This window comes from Schistocerca cancellata, chromosome 4 (genome assembly GCF_023864275.1).
Source record: "Schistocerca cancellata isolate TAMUIC-IGC-003103 chromosome 4, iqSchCanc2.1, whole genome shotgun sequence".
In the NCBI taxonomy this organism is placed as follows: Eukaryota; Metazoa; Arthropoda; class Insecta; order Orthoptera; family Acrididae; genus Schistocerca; species Schistocerca cancellata.
Window position 1 is genome coordinate 55,395,245 of NC_064629.1, and position 23,061 is coordinate 55,418,305.

Here is a 23,061-nt window from a genome sequence, read left to right on the forward strand (position 1 = left end):
GTACTGTAATCAAATTGAATAATGACTTATATACAGAATGCTATTGGTATGACGTTAGCTACAATATTATTTTGATTATCATTTGTCTTTTGTTGTGTTTTCTTTTTCAGCCTTCAACACTCTACAGATTTTGCACCAGGAGTTTCATATTAACCACCAGAGTGTTGATGCACCACTTTCCTACCAAGCAGCACTACCTACGGATATTGGCACACCAGCACTATTTAATGTTGATTCAGCAGCACTACTCTCTTTTAGAGGAAATTTCACAAAAAAGTGGGGGTTGCAACTTGCCCGTACAAATCAGTTTGATTTATGGTAAGCATTTTATTTTAAAAAAGCCTTTATTGTGTATGCAATATGACATCAGGTACAATCCATCATCAGAAAATAATACTCATACCTTTTGTTGAAATTTGGTTCTTTGGTGTTTATTTGATTTATTGCCTACAGAACTTAATGCTGGCAATATGATAAGATTTGACACAAATCTCAGTATGTATTATTTTAATAAAATAGTTATATGTAGAATGTTTCATATATCTGTAATGAAGATGACATACTGAAACTTACTGGCAGCTTAAAAGTGTAATTCGGACTGAGACTCAAATTCAGGACTTTGCCTTTTGTAGGCAAGTGCTCTACCATCAGAGCTGCTCAAGCACAACTCACACCCCGTCTTCACAGTTATACTTCCACCAATACCTCATCTCCTACCTTCCACTTGCCCGTGAAAGGCAAAGGTCCCAAGTTTCAGTCTTGGTCCAGCACACAGTTTTAATTTACCAGTAAGTTTCATATCAGCACACACTCAGCTGCAGAGTGAAAATTTCATTCAAGATGACATACTATTACACAGTTAAAACAAAATGAGGCTGAACATTTACTCTCTGGTACATCTGCCTAAACAGAATATTTCTGTTTTGAAGTTTTTATATATAGTCTGTTTTCTGCAGAGTTATGTAAAAAACCTAATTTTCCATATATGTTATACCTGCAGGTGACACATTTCATGTGAAACAAATTTCTAATGTCTGTGAAAAATACCCTATAAGAGAATATATTTTGTAAGGTTAAAAACATTGTATATAATTTCAATATGAACTACACTCAGCATACTTGTGTTATTTTATTTTAGAAGAAAGGTCTCATAGCTACTCTTCCTGTTATATTGTTGGATATTAGAAGACACAATGAAAATCTTGATGCAATTGTCCCTGAAAGAACTTCAAGGTATTTCAGCAGGATCGGTAAATCTTTTAGGAGCTGGTAGTATAGACTAATTCAGATAAAACATTTCCTATAACAGGTGTCCAATTTTTATTGATTGCAGAGATACAGGTGTTAGGATGTAACCCAAACAAATATTCACAGTAGGTGTTAAGAAAGGCTGTTTATTAAGTTCAAAGTTGATTTTTATCATTGTGTTCTCTTTTTCTTTGTGGACTTTGCCTCCTAACCGTCCCCACAGATCAAAATCTAAAGGGATGAGGTTTCTGATCCTTGGTAGCCAAGGAACATGACCATTTCTGCCAATCAAACTTCCAGGGGAAGTTAAGTTTAGATGATTTATCACCTGATGACTAAAATTTGCAGGGGCCCTTTCATGCCAGAAGAACATACACATCTTTGCAGCAAAAGAAACCTCTTCCATAAATACTGGAAGCTTGTTTTCAAGAAATTCTTGACAATGAGGCCGCATAAAAGAATGCAGTAGCAATTATGGAAGCTCATTTTCAAGAAAGTATAGTTAATGAGGCCACATAAGACAACACAGTAACACAACAGGCTCAATCAGTTGATTGTCAATCATAACATAATACACCTTTACAAAGAAGCACTCTCGGAAATGTGACTCCATAGAGGCATATAATTTTTGTTTGAATATGAAAGTGAGTTACAAGTGTTATTGATAACATCATAGATGAAAGTGTTTTCATCATGAAACAATATTAATTGGATGATTGGTTGGTTGTTTGGTTGATTTGGGTGAGGGAAGTATGGGGAGTAAAAGATGGAGAGGGATATGAAAGTTCAAATATGGTAAGCAGATTCAAATGGGCATGGGTGCAGTATCTATGTAGAGTTGAAGAGGCTTGCACAAGATAGGCTAGCATGGAGAATAGCATCAAACCAGTATTTGGATTGAAGAGTGCAACAACATTTAATAGAATGGAGTGGAACCTGACAAGTCTACAGTACTTATGTTGTGCCTGTTTTCTTTCCAGTGAAGAACAATAATTACTATGTTGCTAAAGTTTTGGAGAATTTGTGGAGAATACTCCACAAATAATTTTGCTATATCATTTATATTGTAGTATCCTCATCTCCAGATCTCTTCCCTTTCTTCATACCTCGGATGGCTTTACACATTTCATCTGGCATTACTTACAAAATCTCATTACTTTCATTATTCTCTATCTCATGAACTAAAATGAAATAAAATATTTTATTTTTTGTTAATTACTGTACAAGCTGTGATCTCAGTTGATGAAATGTGGTGTTTACCAAAAATAAATACCTGTTATTTTCTCTTCACATTTTTATTGCTTGTAGTTACTTATCTTTTCGGCTGGTCCCAGCGGAGGTTCGAGTCCTCCCTTGGGCATGGGTGTGTGTGTTTGTTCATAGGATAATTTAGGTTAAGTAGTGTGTAAGCTTAGGGACTGATGACCTTAGCAATTAAGTCCCATAAGATTTCACACACATTTGAACATTTTGAACTTCTCTTTTCTAATTTTCACTGTACCTTCTCACATCCTCTTGAAGAAATCCATGAATAGCTTTGTTTCGTTCAGTATATTCTATCATGTTCTTGAAACTCTCACATTCTCTTCAGGAGTTGCTTCATTCTATTTAAGATTTTTTTCTTTTGCTTTCTTCATCACTGCACTGTGTTTTAATGTTTGTGCCAATATCTTTGTTAAATAATAGCCACTTTTGTCTATGCCTGTATAACTTAAATTTTCTAAGGTGCTGAATTAGTTCACTTAATTTAATATAGTATATCTCTTTATTCTTTGATAAATTGTCATAATCTACATAAATGGCTAACTGTCTAATGAGTCGGTTCTGTTCAAGTTGTCTATCTATTTTTATTTTACTTCTTACACACTTCTACTTGAAACTTGGACTTGGATAGGGCCATCACATCCTGTGACATTTCTTTATGATTTGACAAAATGAATTCAGGTTTGATTCTCACTTTGTCCTTCTCAAATCCATTTTCTATTTGCTTTCTCCCAGATGGACAAGCACATTGTTCTTTTTTCAAATTCCACAAATATTTGATTTGTCATTTCTGGTATCTACCTACAGTTTCCCACAGAAGAAGTATTATTTAGTTTACATTCTACTTTTGTATTTAAATCCTTCACTACAATTTTATCATGAAATCTGCTGTTTCTTATTTGCTTGAGTAACCCTTGCAGAAGTGTTTCACATCCTAATCGGAATGCCAACACGGTTATAATTTCCATTGGATATATTTTATTTTTTATTTTTAAATCAAGTTTCACAATTCTCTCTGAGATTCCTTCTACATGTGCAACATTGTTTTTAAACTTTCTGTTTATAAAACAGTCTACACTTGAGATTTCTCTGTGCTCTGTTCCTCTGTAGTGAAGCATGTGACATATTTTTTATTCAGTTTTGTCTTAAGTTTTTGACCACACTTCTGATAACCTTACAACAAACCATATCATGTTATTTAACTCTTCTTGAAACTTGACTAACATATATTTGGAGCACAGACTTCTATAATATATTGTACATAAGTTAAAAGTAGCAGCTGCAAATGGTTTTCTGATGTCCACATTACTGGATACATATTATAGGATATTCAGCCTAATTTTGAGTGGTTGCATGTGGGCACAGATGATGATGGATGTGCCCAATGATTGAAGAGTCTCCTCAGTCCACTATTTTCAACACTTTCTCGGGTGGGGTAGAATACTGGTACCCATAATACACTTGTGTGTCAGGTCTTGCAGTGTTTTGTGTCACATGAAAAAGGTTAAACATTGGCAGAGGAATGTTTACAGTGGTCATAATACAAATGTGAGCACTTCTCAATCCCAGAACTTGGGATTACCACAACCAGTTATGTATTATTCATGTGCCAGCAGCTCCCTAAAATCTGTTGTAAATACACTGAGGTGACAAAAGTCATGGAATAGCAATACACACATATACAGATGGCAGTAATATCATGTACACCAGGTACAAAAGGGCAGTGCATTTGCAGAGGTGTCATTTGCACCTAGGTGATTCATGTGAAAAGCTGTCTGGCATGTTTATGGCTGCACAACAAGAATTAACAGACTTTGAACACAGAATGGTGTTGGAGCTAGATGCATGGGACATTCCATTTTGCAAATTGTTTGGTAATTCAATATTCCAAGACCCACAGTATCAAGAGTGTGCCAAGAATACCAAATTTCAGGCATTACCTCCCATTAAAGACAACGCAGTTGCCTACGGCCTACACTTAATGACCAAGAGCAGCAGTGTTTGTATAGAGCTTTCAGTGCTAATAGACAAGCAACACTGCATGAAATAACCACAGGAATTGATGTGGAACATACGATGAACATATCCTTTGAGACAGTGCAGTGAAATTTGGCGTTAATGGGGTAGGGCAGTTGAGGACAGATGTGAGTGCCTTTGCTAACAGCACAACATGGGCTGCAGCATCCCTCCTGGACTCATGACCATATCAATGGTACCCTAGACAACTGGAAAACCAAGGCCTGGTCAGATGAGCCAGAATTTTAGTTGGTAAGAGCTGATTTTAGGGTTCAAGTGTGATGCAGATCTCACAAAGCCACGAACCAAAGTTGTCAACAAGACACTGTGCAAGCTGGTGGTGGCAGCATAGTAGTGTGTGCTGTGTTTACGCGGAATGACTGAGTCCTCTACTCCAAGTGAACCAATCATTGACTGAAAATGGTTGTGTTCAGCTATGTAGAGATCATTTGCAGCCATTCATGGACTCTGTGTTTGCAAACAATGATGGAATTTATATGGATGACAATGCGCCATGTCACTGGGCCACAACTGTTCGTGATTGGTTTGAAGAACATTCTGGAGAGTTCAAGCAATTGATTTGGCCACCCAGATCACCCAGCATGGGATGTGATTGAGAGGTCAGTTCCCGTAAAAAATCCTGCATTGCCAACACTTTTCTAATTATGGATAGCTATAGAAGCAGAATGGCTCAATGTTTCTGCAGGGGACTTCCAACAACATGTGGATTACATGCCATGTCAAGTTGCTGTGCTATCCCAGGCAAAAGGAGGTCCAACATGATATTAGGAGGTATATGACTTTCTTCACCTCAGTGTAATATCATTTAATATTCAGTTGGTCATTTACCCATAATATGTTTGGTCCATTCATATACATTTTCCATCTAGTGATCAACTAAGGTTGTTTTCTTGTGGCTACTAATAGCTATATGTCGTGACTATCTCAACTGGACATCAAAATTAACTTTGGTTGATTCCCTTAATCCTCACAATGCTGTAACTGGGGGATATTTTCCTGATTCTCTGTAAAGTCACCTTTTACTGCCAAGTTCTTAGTATCTTTCTGTATAAGTATACGTATTACTAAAATATTTCACCTCTCACTCATTTGGTGCTTATTTTTAATATGTACTGATATGTTACCTTTGATTAATGGGTGCACTTCTTTCACATGGTTCAAGTTTTCATAGATGTTTCACAGACAATTCTATCCCTGACAACCTTGTTGTTAACAGGACATCACCCATCTTTATTATACAATATTTGCATATTTACAAGTAAAAAACAAGTTTATGGATATTCCAGAGTATTCTTTTTTCCTACTGCCCAAGTTTTGACTTTTCTGGCTATCTTGGAGTCGAAGTTATTACTACCAAAATAAAATACCACCCAGTATTTTTAATGTGAACTAAATTTATATCTTACACACACGCACACACACACATACACACACACACACACACACACACACACCATATACAGCAAGAGATATTCATCTCACAGACTTCAGTCATCAACAATAAATTCTCCTTCACTATTTACAACAGTCGTCCAATGCTGTTGTAACTTTTTGATTCCACAACTGTAGAAATATACAGTTAGGAGGTGAAGAGCTCATCGAGCCATGTTTGGAGTGCACTATCTTCTGGAAAGAAAGCTTCTTAAATATTGTTTGACAGAGAGCAAAAAAGGTGACAGTCTGAAGGTACAAGAGCACGTGAATAAGGTGGGTGTGGAATAACTTCCCAATCCAACTCCTGTATAGTGTTTTTGTCAGTCTAGCAGAGTGCAGGTGAGTGTTATTGCAGAGTAGCATTGCTTCACACAGTCTTCCTGGTCATTGTTCTTGGATTGTATCTGCAAGATGTCTCAGTTGTTAACAATATATGTCATCAGTCATGGTTACACCCCAGGGAAACAATTCATAGTACACTACACTGCCATTGTTCTACCAGATGCATAAAATGATCTTTTATGGATGTGCACAGGTCTTTGTATGGGAAGCTACTACTTTGTTTAGTACAACCATTCCCTTCTTTTCCTTATGTCAGCATAAAGTGGTCATTTACCATCACCTGTAATGATACAGGGTAGGAATGGTTGGTGCTGTTCACAAGCCAATTCATGACGAGCAAGCAGAGATGCACATATGGCCACCCGCTGACTTTCTGGCTGCCTCCACTGCTGTCTCTTGTCTATTGAACTGAAGCATAAAAACATGTCAGAAATGTTCCAATTTCTCCACTTGGCACTCCATTTTATATCATCCACAGCTCCAGTCACTATCTCAAAATGACAATATGACAACATGTCAACTCAAACAGCAACATTGGACTACAAATAAAAAATGACAGTCAATAAATAAACACATAGCACCTGGAATACCAACATGCAAAACAAAAACAATACAAATTTGTGCACCAACCAAATAGTTGTCATTAGATGTTTCACATAGGAATCAATCACCATAACTTATCTACCAAAAATATTATTTTAGTATGGGAAGTAAATACTTGATTTCTATATTTTTTCATAAATTAACCCGTATACCAGGTGACTATGCTAAATGGGGACAAACTGCAAGAAATGATCCTCTGAGGTTAAAGAGCAAAAAAATTCGCATGGAAATATGGTCAGAAATAGGACCCTATGTAGGTATACTCATTGGAGATCAAGATAAAAGATCTTTGACAGGGTAGATTTCAATGATTGAAAGGATACATGAGAATACCCTAGACAAGGACGATTGCTCTGTCTGTACTACTGTTTTAGCTCCACACTAAAGAGGAAGTCACCATTAATGTCTACCCATACACTAAGGCTGAACCGGAGTTGATGGTTTATTGCCACTCAACCATGAGGATTCTTCATAGCCCATAGATGGGTGATGTGAAGGTTGACAATAATGTCCCTCATATAGATAGGCACATCTGTGAATAGGATGGATGACAAATATCCCAGAACAGTTGTGATTGTGTGTCAAACGAGAAACAAAATCATCACCGCAGATGCAAGTCTCCAGATACAGATACAGATACAGATAAAGACAGCTGTAACGGAGAATGTTCCACATGGTCGTCTGGCATATGTGTGCTGGTGGGTCACCTTACTGGTGCTGATACTGGTGTCACATTCAACAGTGTTGCATAGAATGGGCTTAGGGTGATGAATAGGGGGGCATCCAGGATAGTTGCATCACTGAGTAAATAAATACCAAAATTAGTCTGGTAAAAACCCTTGGTGTTTACTATCATATGTTTACAGGTTCCATTACAGTCAAAGTTCCAGAGGGATGTCACTACTGGCCATTAAAATTTCTACACCAAGAAGAAATGCAGGTGATAAACGGTATTCATTGGACAAATATATTATACTATAACTGACATGTGATTACATTTTCACTCAATTTGGCTGCATATATCCTGAGAAATCAGTAGCCAGAACAACCACCTCTGGCTGTAATAACTGCCTTGATACACCTGGGCATTGAGTGAAACAGAGCTTGGATGGTGTATACAAGTAAGCCCATGCAGCTTCAATACAATACCACAGTTCATTAAGAGTAGTGACTGGCATATTGTGATGAGGCAGTTGCTCGGCCACCATTGACCAGACATTTTCAATTGGTGAGAGATCTGGAGAATGTGCTGGCCAGGGCAGCAGTCGAACATTTTCTGTATCCATAAAGGCCCGTACATGTGGTCATGCATTATCCTACTGGAATGTAGGGTTTTGCAGGGATCAAATGAAGGGTAGAGCCACGGGTCGTAACACATCTGAAATGTAACGTCCACTGTTCAAAGTGCCATCAATGTGAACAAGAGGTGACCAAGATGTGTAACCAATGGCACCCCATACCATCACGCCGGGTGATATGCCAGTATGGCAATGACGAATACACGCTTCCATCGTGCGTTCACTGCGATGTCACCAAACACGGATGTGACCATCATGATGCTGTTAACAGAACCTGGATTCATCCAAAAAAATGACGTTTTGCCATTCATGCACCCAGGTTCATTGTTGAGTACACCATCGCAGGCGTTTCTGTCTGTGATGCAGCGTCAAGGGTAACCGCAGCAATGGTCTCCGAGCTGATAATCCATGCTGCTGAAAATGTCATCGAACTGTTCGTGCAGATGGTTGTTGTCTTGCAAAAGTCCCCATCTGTTGACTCAGGGATCGAGACATGGCTGCATGAACTGTTACAGCCATGTGAATAAAATGCCTGTCATCTCGACTGCTAGTGATAAAAGGCCATTGGGATCCAGCACAGCATTCCGTATTACCCTCCTGAACCCACCGATTCCATATTATGCTAACAGTCATTGGATCTCAACCAACACGAGCAGCAATGTCGCGATATGATAAACCACAATCGCGATAGGCTACAATCCGACCTTTATCAAAGTTGGAAACGTGATGGTACGCATTTCTCCTCCTCACATGAGGCATCACAACAATGTTTCACCAGGCAACGCTGGTCAACTGCTGTTTGTGTATGAGAAATTGGTTGGAAACTTTCCTCATGTCAGCACGTTGTAGATGTCTCCACCAGTGCCAACCTTGTTTGAATGCTCTGTAAAGCTAATCATTTGCATATCACAGCATCTTCTTCCTGTCAGTTAAATTTCTCATCTGTAGCACGTCATCTTTGTGGTGCAACAATTTTAATGGCCAGTAGTGTATTAGCAGGCCAGAAACCAGCAGCCATGTAAGCAAAGCATTTCTGCCTAAGACCTTGGCTGCCCATGCCTCAGGTCCCATGTAATCCTTTACTATGTTCCTCTTGGTCAAGGACTGTGACTCAGGCTTCCTCACCATGGGAAGCCTGCTGAGCCCAGCATCATATGTAGGTAAGGTGAAAAGGCTGTGAGTGGTTTCTCAACAGCAGTGAGCTTAATTAGTGGAACGAATCCAGAAAATAAAAGTTTTGAGTATTATATTCTCTCCAAACATGGGGAATTTACAAATGTAGTGTATAATGGAAGGCTTGTTTGGAGATAGGGTGCTTTGAGGGGGGCTTGCAAGCTCATATATGGTAATTGTTAATACATGATAGTTAATTTTGTATTTATGGGTCCAATTTTACAATATTTATATTTGAGCATAGGCTTTCCTGGCATATACTGTTGGTGAAAAGCTGTCACACTTATCACCTTCTGGTGAAGTTTCAAGATATGCAGATGCTATTACATTTATGCTAGCATTTTGCCCCCTGCAGTGGTAGGGATAGAGGGTGCACAGTTCGCATCTCTCTGTGGGAATTCCACCTGACTCTTGTTGTATTGCCATTAATGTGTATTCCATGCCACACTTACTTTATATCCTTCAACTCAGTTGACCAGATTCTTGTGATCCCATATTTTGGTGGATTACTTAATGATGCTATTCCATTAACCGACTGCTTGGCAAAGCACCTTGGTGTTCTGAAAGTCAAGGGTGTGGTCTTCATTGATACTATGCTCTGCTATCACTGATTTGTCTGTCTGTTCCAGTTACACATGCCAGATATTTTCCACTGAGTGATTCAAAATACAGCAATGCATTTACCCAGTGCACTGTTGGCCACTTTCACAGGTGATGGTGTATATTCCAGATACATTCACTTTTAGTGGGTTTTTTTGCAGAGCCAAGCCACTCTTTTGTCTTTGGCAGTGGTCACAAGACAATTTTTATATTGGATTTTTCAAGTAGACACACAATTTTACCTGAGAGGGAAAGGCAGTTGCACTCTCAGTTCAAAAGAGAATGCACAAATGATGAGAAGGAAAGGTTAGTAGAGATGTGAAAATATCTATATGTGAAGCATACAATAACTACCACTGTCATATCTAAGCAAAAGGTCTGGCAGAGAACCTGAGAAAATTCTACTCTTATGCACAATCACTAAGCAGGTTTTGTGATGCAAGTTAGAGGAAGACTAGTGCTGTTGACCTCATGCTAGGCTCACTGAAAGGAATACTGTACATTAGAATTAACATGATGGGAGATTTTGTGGATAAATTGGAAAGGGCATTCTGGACAGGACTGAAAAGTGTGGTCATACATTTGACCCATAGTGGCCCAGGCAATGTACCTGCCTGCTTCACACCAGTTACAGACAGGAGTTCACAGGGGAGGGTAGGTAAGAGCATTGGTACGCATCACATTATGCTGGTGAGAGTTCAGTACTAAGAGTGAAATCACTTTACCAAATGTGGACACCCTCTTTTCATATGCAATTAGCAGTACACACAAATACATTTCGACAATCATACAGGAACAGATGGCTGACTGAAATGGTGTAATTGTCCAACATCCTCATCTATGACAAAGCAACACTGTGGTGCTAGAAACTGAGCAAGTCAGACATATGTGACACCAGACTGATTGTCAGCAAATATCCTGTGATTCCCTGAAAACGATAATTAGTCCATAAATATGAGTATGTTAGTGTACTCTCACACAAGAGGTATTGAACTGGGAGGTTTTAGACATGAGTCATTCCCTTATCGTACCCACTTAACTTACCCTAGGGTTTATGAGTATGTTAGTGTACTCTCACACAAGAGATATGGAACCAGGAGGTTTTAGACATGAGTCATAATTCCCATTTTGTACCCACTTAACTTACCCTATGGTTTATGAGTATGTTAGTGTACTCTCACACAAGAGATATGGAACTGAGAGATTTTAGACATGAGGCATAATTACCATATTGTACCCACTTAAGTGTCTTAATTATCAGCAGCCCAAAGCATGAAAAGTTCTCCACTGATACCCTAGGGTTTAGAGTGAATAGCCTTTTGATACAGCAATAGTAAATGAAGTATATATAGTAAGGTAAGGACAGTCACAGCTGCCAGAGATGTTGGTTTTCCATACCAAGATATTTGGTTCACTGAGAAGTCACTAACTGGAATAAAGTAGAGGGAGCTCATGTAAGCTAGTATAACAGCAACTTGTGTTGCCCAACAGCACAATGCCCCACAGAGGACACAGAGGCAACAGTCAGTACAAAGTAACATAAAATGACAACTTACATAAGGATGTCATGGTGTACAGGGCAGATGTTACACAGCAAGCACAAATGAACATAGGAAAAATATACATTAGTCACAAATACAGCAATATATCTAATACAGCAAATAGCAAAACATCAATATATCACATTGCAGGATGAGTTGGAGGTGGTTTGAATAGAGATCTTGTCATTAAATTAACACCTGCTAGCCATCTTACACTAGTGTGTTTTTTGAGGACATCCAAGCATCCTTAAGAAGAACTGGAGTCATGTTCATGTGTACTTTCTTTTACAGTGTTAAAACTAGTAATAGGGTTATTTTATCTGCGAGTGTATTCTTGTGATTCAGTGTCCCTGCCAGGAATAATGTGAATGGAAATCCTTAAACCACCATCATCATAGTTCAAAATTTCTACTGCTTCAGACCCTTCAGATGAGGTCTCAATTAAATGAACTGTGGAGCATGCTCCTAGTCCATTGGTAGTGAGCGAGTTATAAGATACCATTCCATTCCCAGAAGCAGGGCTGATGTGAGATGAAACAGATGTGCCTTAATGCTCCAGTAAAGTTTAGTGCAGATTACAGGCAGCTATGAAAAAATCAAGTTTGGCTGTGGAATCATCCTTCACACCCTGAGTAGGAGATAACTGATGGCTGGTAGTGCCATCAGTACATGTGTAAAAATAGGCAAGACCTCAGACATGTCTTTGTTTTACAGTTGCATGACTGAGCGTTACCCTTTCCTACCATCGGACAGATGTTCTGTTGATCTTCCCTCAAAAAACTAGTTTTTACAAATTTAGAGATAATAGAGAACCTAATCAGTAGTATGCTGTCTGTCTTAAAAGAATGTGACTGAATCAAGTAATTAGGTAGTCAAAGTCCTAGTCAGTGCAAGCAGTGAGTGTAATAACACAACACAAGATAAAGAGAGGATCAAATGAGATACATGATAATAGTGCACATATTGTTCATGTGCAGATGTATTATGATTATTTGACAAAGCAGCAGCTAAAAAATGCTGGTAGTTTCTTGCATCAGTAACGCCTTCCACTTTACAGATACTGAGTTCTTGTAGAGTCCCTGTGAAGTAGTTGCTTGCAACGTGGAATAGAATTGTGTTTGAAACAACTGAGGTGCAGACTATTATTACATTTAATATCAAAAGTGCAAGCATTAATGAGGAAACAAGACCAAAAATTGACATGTGTTGATTATGTGTGAGGAAAATGTCTGCAGATAAGCATATCAACTCTTCTCATTCACAAGGAGTTAATAAAAGTCTTAAGAGTCATAGCTTTTCTGCAAATGAAGGAAGCTCAGAGCAGCAGAGAGAGAGGCTTGGGTCATGGCAAATCTGTGTTGGTCACTGAGTGTGGGCATGACAGCTGTCATTGCACACTCCAGCACAGCATCAGCACAAAGTCCATTCCACGTGGCACACACTGTGAAACAGTGCTATGCAGTTAACTTGGCTTAACTGCCATTAAATACCCAGGATCATAATATTAATGCTAAATGGCCCCAGATTGCATAGAAAATAAGATTTGTTATACACACTAATATCAGGACCTTACTAATGGTGTCATTTGATGCAATAGTGTAGGTGCATAAAATATCATTTAATAAAATGAGTGCAATAAGCATGTCAGTAGCTGAAGTTATAGTAAAGGGGTTGATTGAACATAGGCTAAAATGTACTGAGGTGAAAGGAAACAAGAAAATCCCTTGTCAACTCAATCATATGAATGGAAAATAGTTGTTGTTCACCCATTCCATTGCAAACAAAATTACTGAACTTGAATGCAATCCTTTAGCCTGTAAGTGTTAAGATGGTATAGCCCATTGAGTGACCCTCTTCAACATGGTCATGCCACAACTGCTTCTCTGCACATGATCAGGTTGTGTCCAGTTGATCGCAACACAGCAGCTAGTTCACTATATTAAGCCTTCTTTGCCAAACAATCCCATCATAGAGGGCTTGACGGTTGCTCACAGGCCAATCTGTGAAAGCTGGTCTCACACTGTCAGAATCTTGACAGAGTAATTTTCATAAGGTCATAGCAACCCTCATGTCTCGTGTGTGTGTGTGTGTGTGTGTGTGTGTGTGTGTGTGTGTAGAGAGAGCCAATGGTTTGTGTGTATGTGTGTCTGTTTCCTTCTTTATAATGAGATGGTACAAGTTTCCTGGGCTTAGGCAAGGAACAGAAAGAGTAGCTTAATCAGAGTTATTACATTTGATGTTTTACTTGGACAAGTACTGCATTGTTAATCAAGTCTCTTGTGTTTGCATCATAAACATAGTGTGAACTCAGAATTATTCTGCCAGAAGACCATAATATAGCTCATTGCAGATTTAAATAATGGACAGTATGCAACATTAACATTCTGTGTGGACCCATACAATATGCTTCCAGAATGAGATTTTACTCTGCAGTGGAATGTGCACTGATATGAAACTTCCTGGCAGATTAAAACTGTGTGCTGGACCGAGACCCATTCTCAGGACATTTGCCGTTCCCGGGCAGGTGCTCTACCATCTGAGCTACCCAAGCATGACTCATGCCCCATCCTCACAGCTTTACTTCTGCCAGTATCTCATCTTCTACCTTCCAAACTTTACAGAAGCTCTCCTGCGAACCTTGCAGAACTAGCACTCCTGAAAGAAAGGATATTGTGGAGACATGGCTTACCCACAGCCTGGGGGATGTTTCCACAACGAGATTTTCACTCTGCTGTGGAGTGTGCACTGATATGAAACATCCCCTAGGCTGTGGCTAAGCCATGTCTCCACAATACCCTTTCTTTCAGGAGTGCTAGTTCTGCAAGGTTCGCAGGAGAGCTTCTGTAAAGTTTGGAAGGTAGGAGACAAGGTACTGGCAGAAGTAAAGCAATGAGGATGGGGCATGAGTCTCGCTTGGGTAGCTCAGATGGTAGAGCACTTGCCTGCGAAAGGCAAAGGTCTCGAGTTCAAGTCTCAGTCTGGCACACAGTTTTAATCTGCCAGGAAGTTCCATACAGTATGCTCCATGTAACTGACTTGTATTGTTAAAATTCCTTTTGTTTATGGGTGTGACATCATTTGTGGTAGTGGACAGAATTCTCCTTTTGTGTATAAATAAGTGAACAGTCAGTACAGAGACCTTGTATCTGCCTACTACACATGTTAAACTTCAGTTTCCTTTAGAAGTGTAGTGTTTATTAGGTCAACTGGATTATGCAGACTCACATGCCATACACAACTCATGAAATGTAACTTTTGCCTTTTTTATGGATGGTGAGATAGACCTCCTGATGCATTTTAAATACCACACACAAGAAGGTGGCCACAGAGGAAAAATCATGGGTGGGTTTGATAGGTAGTGTCCACATGTGCATACATCTTCACACAGTGACCAGAGTGATGTTTGAATGATGAGAGGAGGAAGGTGTGGAGGTGAAGAGGCCTAGATCCCATCTCATTCCATGGTGGCAGCTGTGTTGGCAGTAAACAACCATGCCGGTGCCTTCCTCAATGCCCCAATGGCAATAATCATATTCTCTAATGCAGAAAAGTCAGGTATCTACAGGACTGCTTATTTATTGAATGTCCAAATATGGTGGAAATGTTAGATGTGCTGTTCCGCATGTGGTATGTTTCTCCTATTTGTTTATATGTGGGTTTGTGATTCTTATAAATATGTAATCTTTAAATCAGTACAAATATTATGGGCCCAATATTAACTGGTATGACACACAAATGTAAATAATACACAGGTGGCATACAATAATGTACCATTTGATATACAAATTGGATATGCATATAAAAATGATGACTTCAAAGTCAGGTTTTGTAACTGGCTCACAAATTTGAAACTTCTAGGTGCCATATGTGTTTTGTGTGCAAAGTACAACTGAGTACTACTACACATAATGTTAGTTCCATCATACAGTATGCCTTAAAGTCAGTTAGTGGCATAAGTCACACTATCCAGGTGGTAACATGATGGTTTGCAAAACACATGATTACCATGACAACTGGCATGTTCGAAGGAACATGCACCTAGTGGGCGAATATCAGCCTTTGAGGAGATGCAAAAGGAATAAAACTGGAGATAACCATTCTAGTAAAGGTACAAGGCAATAACCATCTTTATAATTATTATACATGAAGAAGTGATATGAAACAGTATCCATGTACCCCAAATGTAAAAACTCATTGTGGATCAAAGAAAATGTTGATATATCATAACACAATATTTGTGATTAGGGAAATCATGGGAGACACCCTGTATGTATTCTCTTAATAATGAGCACTGGTTTAGACAGTAAGAGTCTTTGGCATTTATTGCTAGGAAAAACTGCAGATCCTGCAGTAAAGAAACTAGATTAGGATTCAGTGACTGAGCATAATTTACTGTGACATGTTATCCATTGGAACTGCCACTTCACCAAAGAGATGTTGCAATCCGCCATGGTTTGTAATTTACTGAATCATGAGGGATTACATTTATCTCCTTTCTCAGGGTGATCTAATGCAGTAGTTACAACATCATGAGAGCCACATATTGTGTCCCAAACCTCAGTGGGCCAAAAAAACATGTATAACCATGACACTACTACAAGATTTCCTCACAAGCACAGTGATGAATACTGTATCAGGCAGATTAAAATAACTGTTCAGTGAGCTCTCCATCTGAATATTCATGTGAGTGTGCTGGCAATGAACTGCATTGGGTTTAGTGTAGTAAAAGCATAAACAATGTAAAATATAAAAACAAATGTAATTAGTATTGACATCTCACAGTATAGTCAAGTAAAAGATACAGCAAGTAAATTTCCATGACAAGTATGTTATTTGACCTCTCTTCAGGGTTCACTACTGGTGACAATGGGGTCAAATACATATATTTTTAATGCCCCTGTGATAATTTTGGTGCCTAATGGAGACAAACTGTCTCCAGCTATTAATTACTTCTTGTTGTTGAATGAATAATCTTTATTCTCACCACTGTGGTAAATGTGACAAAATAATATAGCAGATGCAGGCAAGAACATAATCATGAGCGCATGCAGATGTAGTGCTGCAGGCAAGTGGCACAGCATGACATGGCAAAGGAAAATATGGTTTGACATTGGTCCATTTCTGGTGGAGGAAAGGCAAGAGGCTGAAATCAGCAGCATGGAAATGAGCAGTGCAGCACAGCAGGACCAGTCAATAAATTACAAACAGATCAAGCAACAGAATGCATCTATTCTCATGACCAAAGCACATAAGAGTGCTAGGAACACAAGGTATATCTTTGCTGTGAAGGGGACGGCAGGTTCTTCCTTTCCTGCATACTCTGGGCAATGCATGCTCTGTTTGAGTGGGCTCTGTGGTCTCTATTAATGCAGGTGGCATGACTTTCCTGTGGTATGGTTTCAGTCTATCAAAATGAAAAATTACAGAGTTGTCTGCCAGCTATATTTTAGCATTAATAGGTGTTTCCAGCTATGGGATTTGGTAGAGCCCCTCATAGGCAGGAGACAACATCTTAATTTTCCTTCTTTCAGTGGCTGTATTCTGCAACAAAACCCAGTCACCCTGTCAGTATCAGGTAACACTGCTTCTTTATTGTCTCTTTAAATCTCCTTTGAAGCTGCCCTGAAATTTGCTGCTGCACTTTTATTCAGATAATTTTAAGTCATCATGCTAAGTTTTTATTTCACTTAGATCAACACTCTGAGGTAATTTATCTAATTCAAAGGGAGAAAGGGCAGTCATATGCTGCCTCACAAATAGTGTGTCCCATTGATTGATATAGGCAGACAAAACATTTGGCAGATAATGATCCTAGTCATTATGTCTTGTTCCCATAAAAGGATAACATTTGGGCAATAGCTCTATGGGTGGCTATGGGTGTCTTCAACACAGCCATTGGCTTTGGTGTGGTGTAGGGTGGTTCTCCTCTTCTCAGTCTTCAACAGTTTACATACTTGTACAAATAAAGTGGACTTAAAATTCATTTGTTTGTCCATCAGAATGGCATCAGAACTTTCAAACAGTAATACCAAATTTTTGTTAGATGGAATGAGAGTAACTTCTGCTAGCTTCAGGCCCCTTTAGTTTTCTCAAGAGTGACTTAGATGCCAAAATTCAACCTCAGAGAAACAGTCTGTAATCACAGCTGTGCAAGCTGCTCCTCTAACTGTATGTTTTTCATAGTCATAATATGGACATGTCCTTGCAAAGCTCCAACAACATCATATTACTGTCTTCAGCAGCACTTTCTTTCTGGGAGTGTGTCAGAGGCATAGTTACAAACAAAAACAGGCTTAAAACGTAACAGTTAACAGTTACTGTAACCTCAGTAAGAGTAAAAATTGCTGTTTACAGGGGGAGTAGTTCCTGACTGTCTGTGCTGCTATGCTGGTGTGAACAGTCACTGGTAGGTCTATGGCAGATGGCAGAAGGCAAAGGGCAGAGGACAGCAATACTCACATTAGCTGTAGTATATAGAGACAGCAGCAGCAGTGCATCATTCTGGAGCAGGACCTGTGAACCTCAGCTAGGTGGCAGCACAGTCACTGTACTGGTGAGATGGTGATAAGCCCAGCATCAACACCTGGATCCTCACAGCAGTGACAGGAACAAGAGTCAGTGACATTGAGCATGACCTGACACCAGGAGCATAGATGGTAGCAACAGGCAGTGAGCTGAAGAGAGACTGCTAGCCAGCAGTGAGGAGGCCCAGTTCTGAAATGGATTTATCATGGCTTGAGGCATGGTGGCCAGCACAACTGTGCTCATGCACAGCACAAGTTCTGGTGCTGGGTGACCAGCATCAGCAAGATGTGCCAGGTGGCATGGACCAAGTCCACATCTGCCACGCAGGCTAATGTAGGGCAGAGGTGGCTACAGGGTGCAAAGAGTTGTGGCTTCCTTCCATGGTACACACATTCATAACAGTGTCCAACTGCAAAATGGCAACTATTATTGGACTGAAAGGTGAAAACTATCTGATTGGATTGACACTAGATTTGCAGGATGGGGTGAGGGTAGCAGATAGGTGGACATCCAGGATAGTTCGATCATTTGGTAAATAAGTACAAATCCGGTAAAAACTCATTGGTGTTTATTGCATTTTTAAAGGATGCACATTTTGCACCTGGGAAGCCAACATATGTTTGGAGGGGCCATTATGGACAAATTGCTGGAGGGAATCTAGGGAGCAGTAGAGGGAGGGATGTGATTGTGAATTGGAAGCTGGCAGCCAAGACAGCAAAGTTGTTCTGCCTTGGCCCTTGGATGTGAACACCTGAGGTCCCATGTGATCCTTACCTGCACTCCTATTGGTCAAAGACTGAGACTGAGATTTTGCCATTGCATCCATCCATTAGCAACCTTCACTGTGGGAGCACTGCTGAGCTCAATGTCACACTTTGGGATGACAAACAGGTTAATTTCTCTACAGCAATGAGCTTAATTACTGATACCAATCCAAAAAATTTAAGTTTTGAATTTTCATCCCTATTTCCTCCACACAGGTGGCCTACTGCACAATGTTCAATACCTTTTGTTGCAACTTTCAAGTGGTTGTACCTCCCTCAAGTGCATCTTTACCATATGTCCATATGACCTTTTCTGCTTCTTATCATCTTAGGGATCATGCAGTTTGTTCCCATTTAGCAAAATCAGACTCTAACTATAAACATCAAAAAATTTATCAGGACTGTTTCCTGAGCTTTTAGATATTGACTTCTCTTGGTCCCCAGTGGCTAGTTACAGGGTGATTGGTTCCACTTGTTATCACAATTACCCTTCTGATTGTATTCCAAAGAGAATACTTGTGTACCAATGCAAATGCATGTATTGATGAAAGTATGCTAATGTTTTCAAATAGAACTTTTCCATTGGTTCATGGTACTCACTGTTGACAACATATTTAAGTATTCTCTTTCCTCTTAGTATCTAGGCTTGACCTCTGAGATGGAAGGATATTATCATTGCACATAAACAGATACTGAAAATTTACAAAACAGAGAGAGTAAACCAACAATAATGTTACTCTACAGCACAATACATAGCAACATATAGGGTAGCAAGGGGAGGGGCAAAGATGTGCACCCAACACTCTGCTTTTCCCTTTTGCTTTTCTGGTTACATAACAATGAAAACTGTACACAATACACCTAGGATCATACTTTACATGATACCATAAATTGAAGACTGCTTATATAATTATTAAAGTTATATTTAACAAAATGTTACAAATGAAGAAAACAGATCTTCACTCCAGGCCTGAAGTAAACACCTGTTGTTATGGCCCAAAACTCCACACAAAAATAAATTATTATGATTTTAACAGACTAAAGGAGAATTGCTGTATTTGTCCAGTACTACTATTATTAACTTGTATAATGTATTACTGTATCAAAATCACCACCATCATCACAATCTTTACCATTATTGTGATCATATTAAATATCCAAATATGGCAATAATATACCACTAATTTAAATACAAAACATTTTAACTCAAGGAAACACATTGTATTATTATTGTTCAGTATTTTCTTGCCACACTTTTCTGCAGTTTTCCTGGTAATGTCTGTATCCCTGTTTGGTCTTCATTAGAGAGTCGATGGAGCAGAAAATTGTATTTAGATTGCAAAGTTTCCAGTTTTCTGAAAAAATTCTGTTTGTGCTTTATTGAAAACCATTTCCCTCCAAATAGTGATTTTCTCTTGTTACCTTAAACTTGAATTATGACAAGCAATGAATGAGCAAGCCCAGTCTTCCCGTGCCACTTGAGTTTCTTTATTAAATAGGTGGTTCACACTATTACTTCTGGAAAACTGATATGCTAAATGCTGAAAGTGTTTAACTGTAAGGCCATAGAACATAGACTCCAGATTCATACATGCTCTCCCATTTCAGTTTCCTTTGCCTCAGAAAAAACAGTTTTGAAACATCCCAATGGTGCCACTCCATAGCCTGTCTTAAGCCTTTCATATAATGTGGATTCATTACATCCAAGCATTCTAGCAGCGTTTCTAATTCGAGATCCATTTTCTATTAGATGTTTAGTCTCCTCTTCTGTTTCAGAAGAGACCAATATGGAGAACATTTTTCTCTCATAGTTTCTGTAACATGAACTAAATTTATTAATACTGATTCAGTCAATGAGAAATAGTGAACTACAGGGTGACAATTATTGAACTATATGAAATAAAATAGTCATAAATTCTGAGCAGTTTGCATTGGGATGTTCAAGCTGCACCGTTGGCCATGGGGCATGATGGGAACTAATATGCATATATACGGTTTGGTTTAGCAACGAAACACACTTTTGTTTGGATGGTTCATCAATAACCAAAACCGGTGCATTTGGGGGAATGAGAATCTGCATTTCACAATTTAGAAATCTCTTCAGCCTCAACTGATGACTGTGTGGTGTGCAGTGCCCAGTCACGGAATAATCAGTGCAATATTCCTTGATGGCACGGTGACTACCGAATGGTACATGAAGGTTTTGAAAGATTATTTCATCACTATTATCCAAAATGACCCCAATTACAAGAAGATGTGGTTCACACAAGATGGAGCTCGACTACATCAAAGCAGGAGAGTGTTCGATGTCCTGGAGACTCAGTCTGGGGTGTGCAGGGGCCACTGGCACGGCCCTCTATTGGCTGCCATATTCTCCAGATCTGAACACATGTGTCTCCTTTTTCTGGGGCTATATTAAAGACAGGGTGTACAGTAATAACCCCAAAAGCAATGCTGAGCTGTAAACAACTGTTAAGGAGGTCATCGACAGCATTGATATTCTGACACATCACTGCTAGTGATGGCAGGCATATCAAACATGTCATAACCTAAATCTGAATATCTATAGTGATGTTTACATGTTGAATAAAATGTGTGCATGCCATAGTTTGTAACTAATTTACATTTTTTTCATATAGTTCAGTACTTGTCACCCTGTACAAACTAAGGTCCATTAAATATGTTAAATAAACCTACACACTCAGTATTAAAACTGAAGAAATAAAAGACAAACATATTGGAGCAACAGTATGCATGGGGACATTTGTCCCAGCTATTTCATAGGACCTATGCCACATGGTACTGATTTCTGAACTACTGGCATCAGCTGCCACATGTGGCAACTTGTTAAACTAACAACTAAGCTTAAAGCACGAGTTAGGTTTTGCACTTACATGTGAGGTATTGGCATTTTGTTATAGCAGACAGATAGCCATCAACAACATGGTAAATACTTAGACTGAACATTCCAAAAAATTAACTCACATCATATCTCAAAAGCTTCAAAGTGCAAACCAAAAACATGACATACTTGTCTCTTCTACCATAAAGGCTTTCAACTGAAGATACCGGGCTGCCACAGTACACTCACAAATGGGTAAAACACTAGATTCATATCTCTGCATCTTGTGCACCTTTGCCCCTGCCTATCCTATCTATTTCTTTACAGGAGCTGTTCAAAATTTTGTCTCCCATGGTCATATCAGTATCATAATAGTGTGCACGGTAATCCATCATGAGCAGTATTACATGCTGAGGAATCCTAGCAGCTGTGGTAATCTTAGACATCATTTCCATGCAAGTATTGGCTTCATTGTCATAATCTAATGTCACATATGACACCAGGACAATAATTCCATTAGTTTCACATGTATTGTTGCCCAGACTATACATCAGTGGTGGTTACCAGCACTGGGTGGGAAATGTGCTGGCACAGCATCATGTTGAAATGACAAAAGCTGCTAAATTTTCAACAGAAAATCTTCTAGTTAGTCAGTTATTTAGTTAGATACATGCATGTTCTTGCTATATTGCAATAAATGTCATTAGTAGAATTTTACCACTACTCTCATTCTATCATAGGGAACTGCTACAAATAATTTTATGTTATCATTACACATACATCATTATGAGTGAATAATCCTAGATATTTGACAGTTTTTATTGTTTGAAGTGTTTGACCACTAGTTGTGCACTTGGAGAACTTTCCCAGTGAATAACACATTCCATGAACATTTTGTATAGAACTTCATTCAGTCAGTCAGGAAGTACATAAAGTAGAATGAGATACTTACTGATAGCACAGGATCATGCAATCACAGCAAATTTGTATTGATCAGCTCAACTCACCAATGTAAATGAGTTTTTGTTGTATTATAAATCTGCTGTCAAAAATGCCACCACTTATAAATGTATATGTAAAACTAAGAGAAAAAGCTAGCATTGCCCAGGTATCTATTTTCTGCAATCTTCTATTAATCCTTCACCTTCTCCCCTCTCTCTAACCATCTCATCCCTCCTCTCCCCCCCTCTCCCCCCCCCCCCCCCCCCCCCCCAAACACACACAGGCATCTTTTTAGATAGTAACAGGTGTAATAAGTTTGGTAGAAATCTATCCAGGGGCTTACAAGAAAATATTGAGCATATGCATAAATGACATATATTGCACACATATATGTCTGATTCTCTGCTGGTTTACACTATATGACTCCAAAGAGGATGTTAAATTTATCC

General features: G+C 39.0%; 1 protein-coding gene across 1 annotated transcript in view; it reads left to right on the top strand.

Moving 5' to 3' along the window:
• Positions 1–23,061, top strand: part of LOC126183224 (uncharacterized) — a 679,892-nt gene that overhangs the window by 394,099 nt on the left and 262,732 nt on the right. The window contains exon 13 of the mRNA XM_049925008.1: positions 111–318. Coding sequence (XP_049780965.1) covers positions 111–318 — 208 coding nt within the window. The remainder of the gene's footprint in view (positions 1–110; positions 319–23,061) is intronic.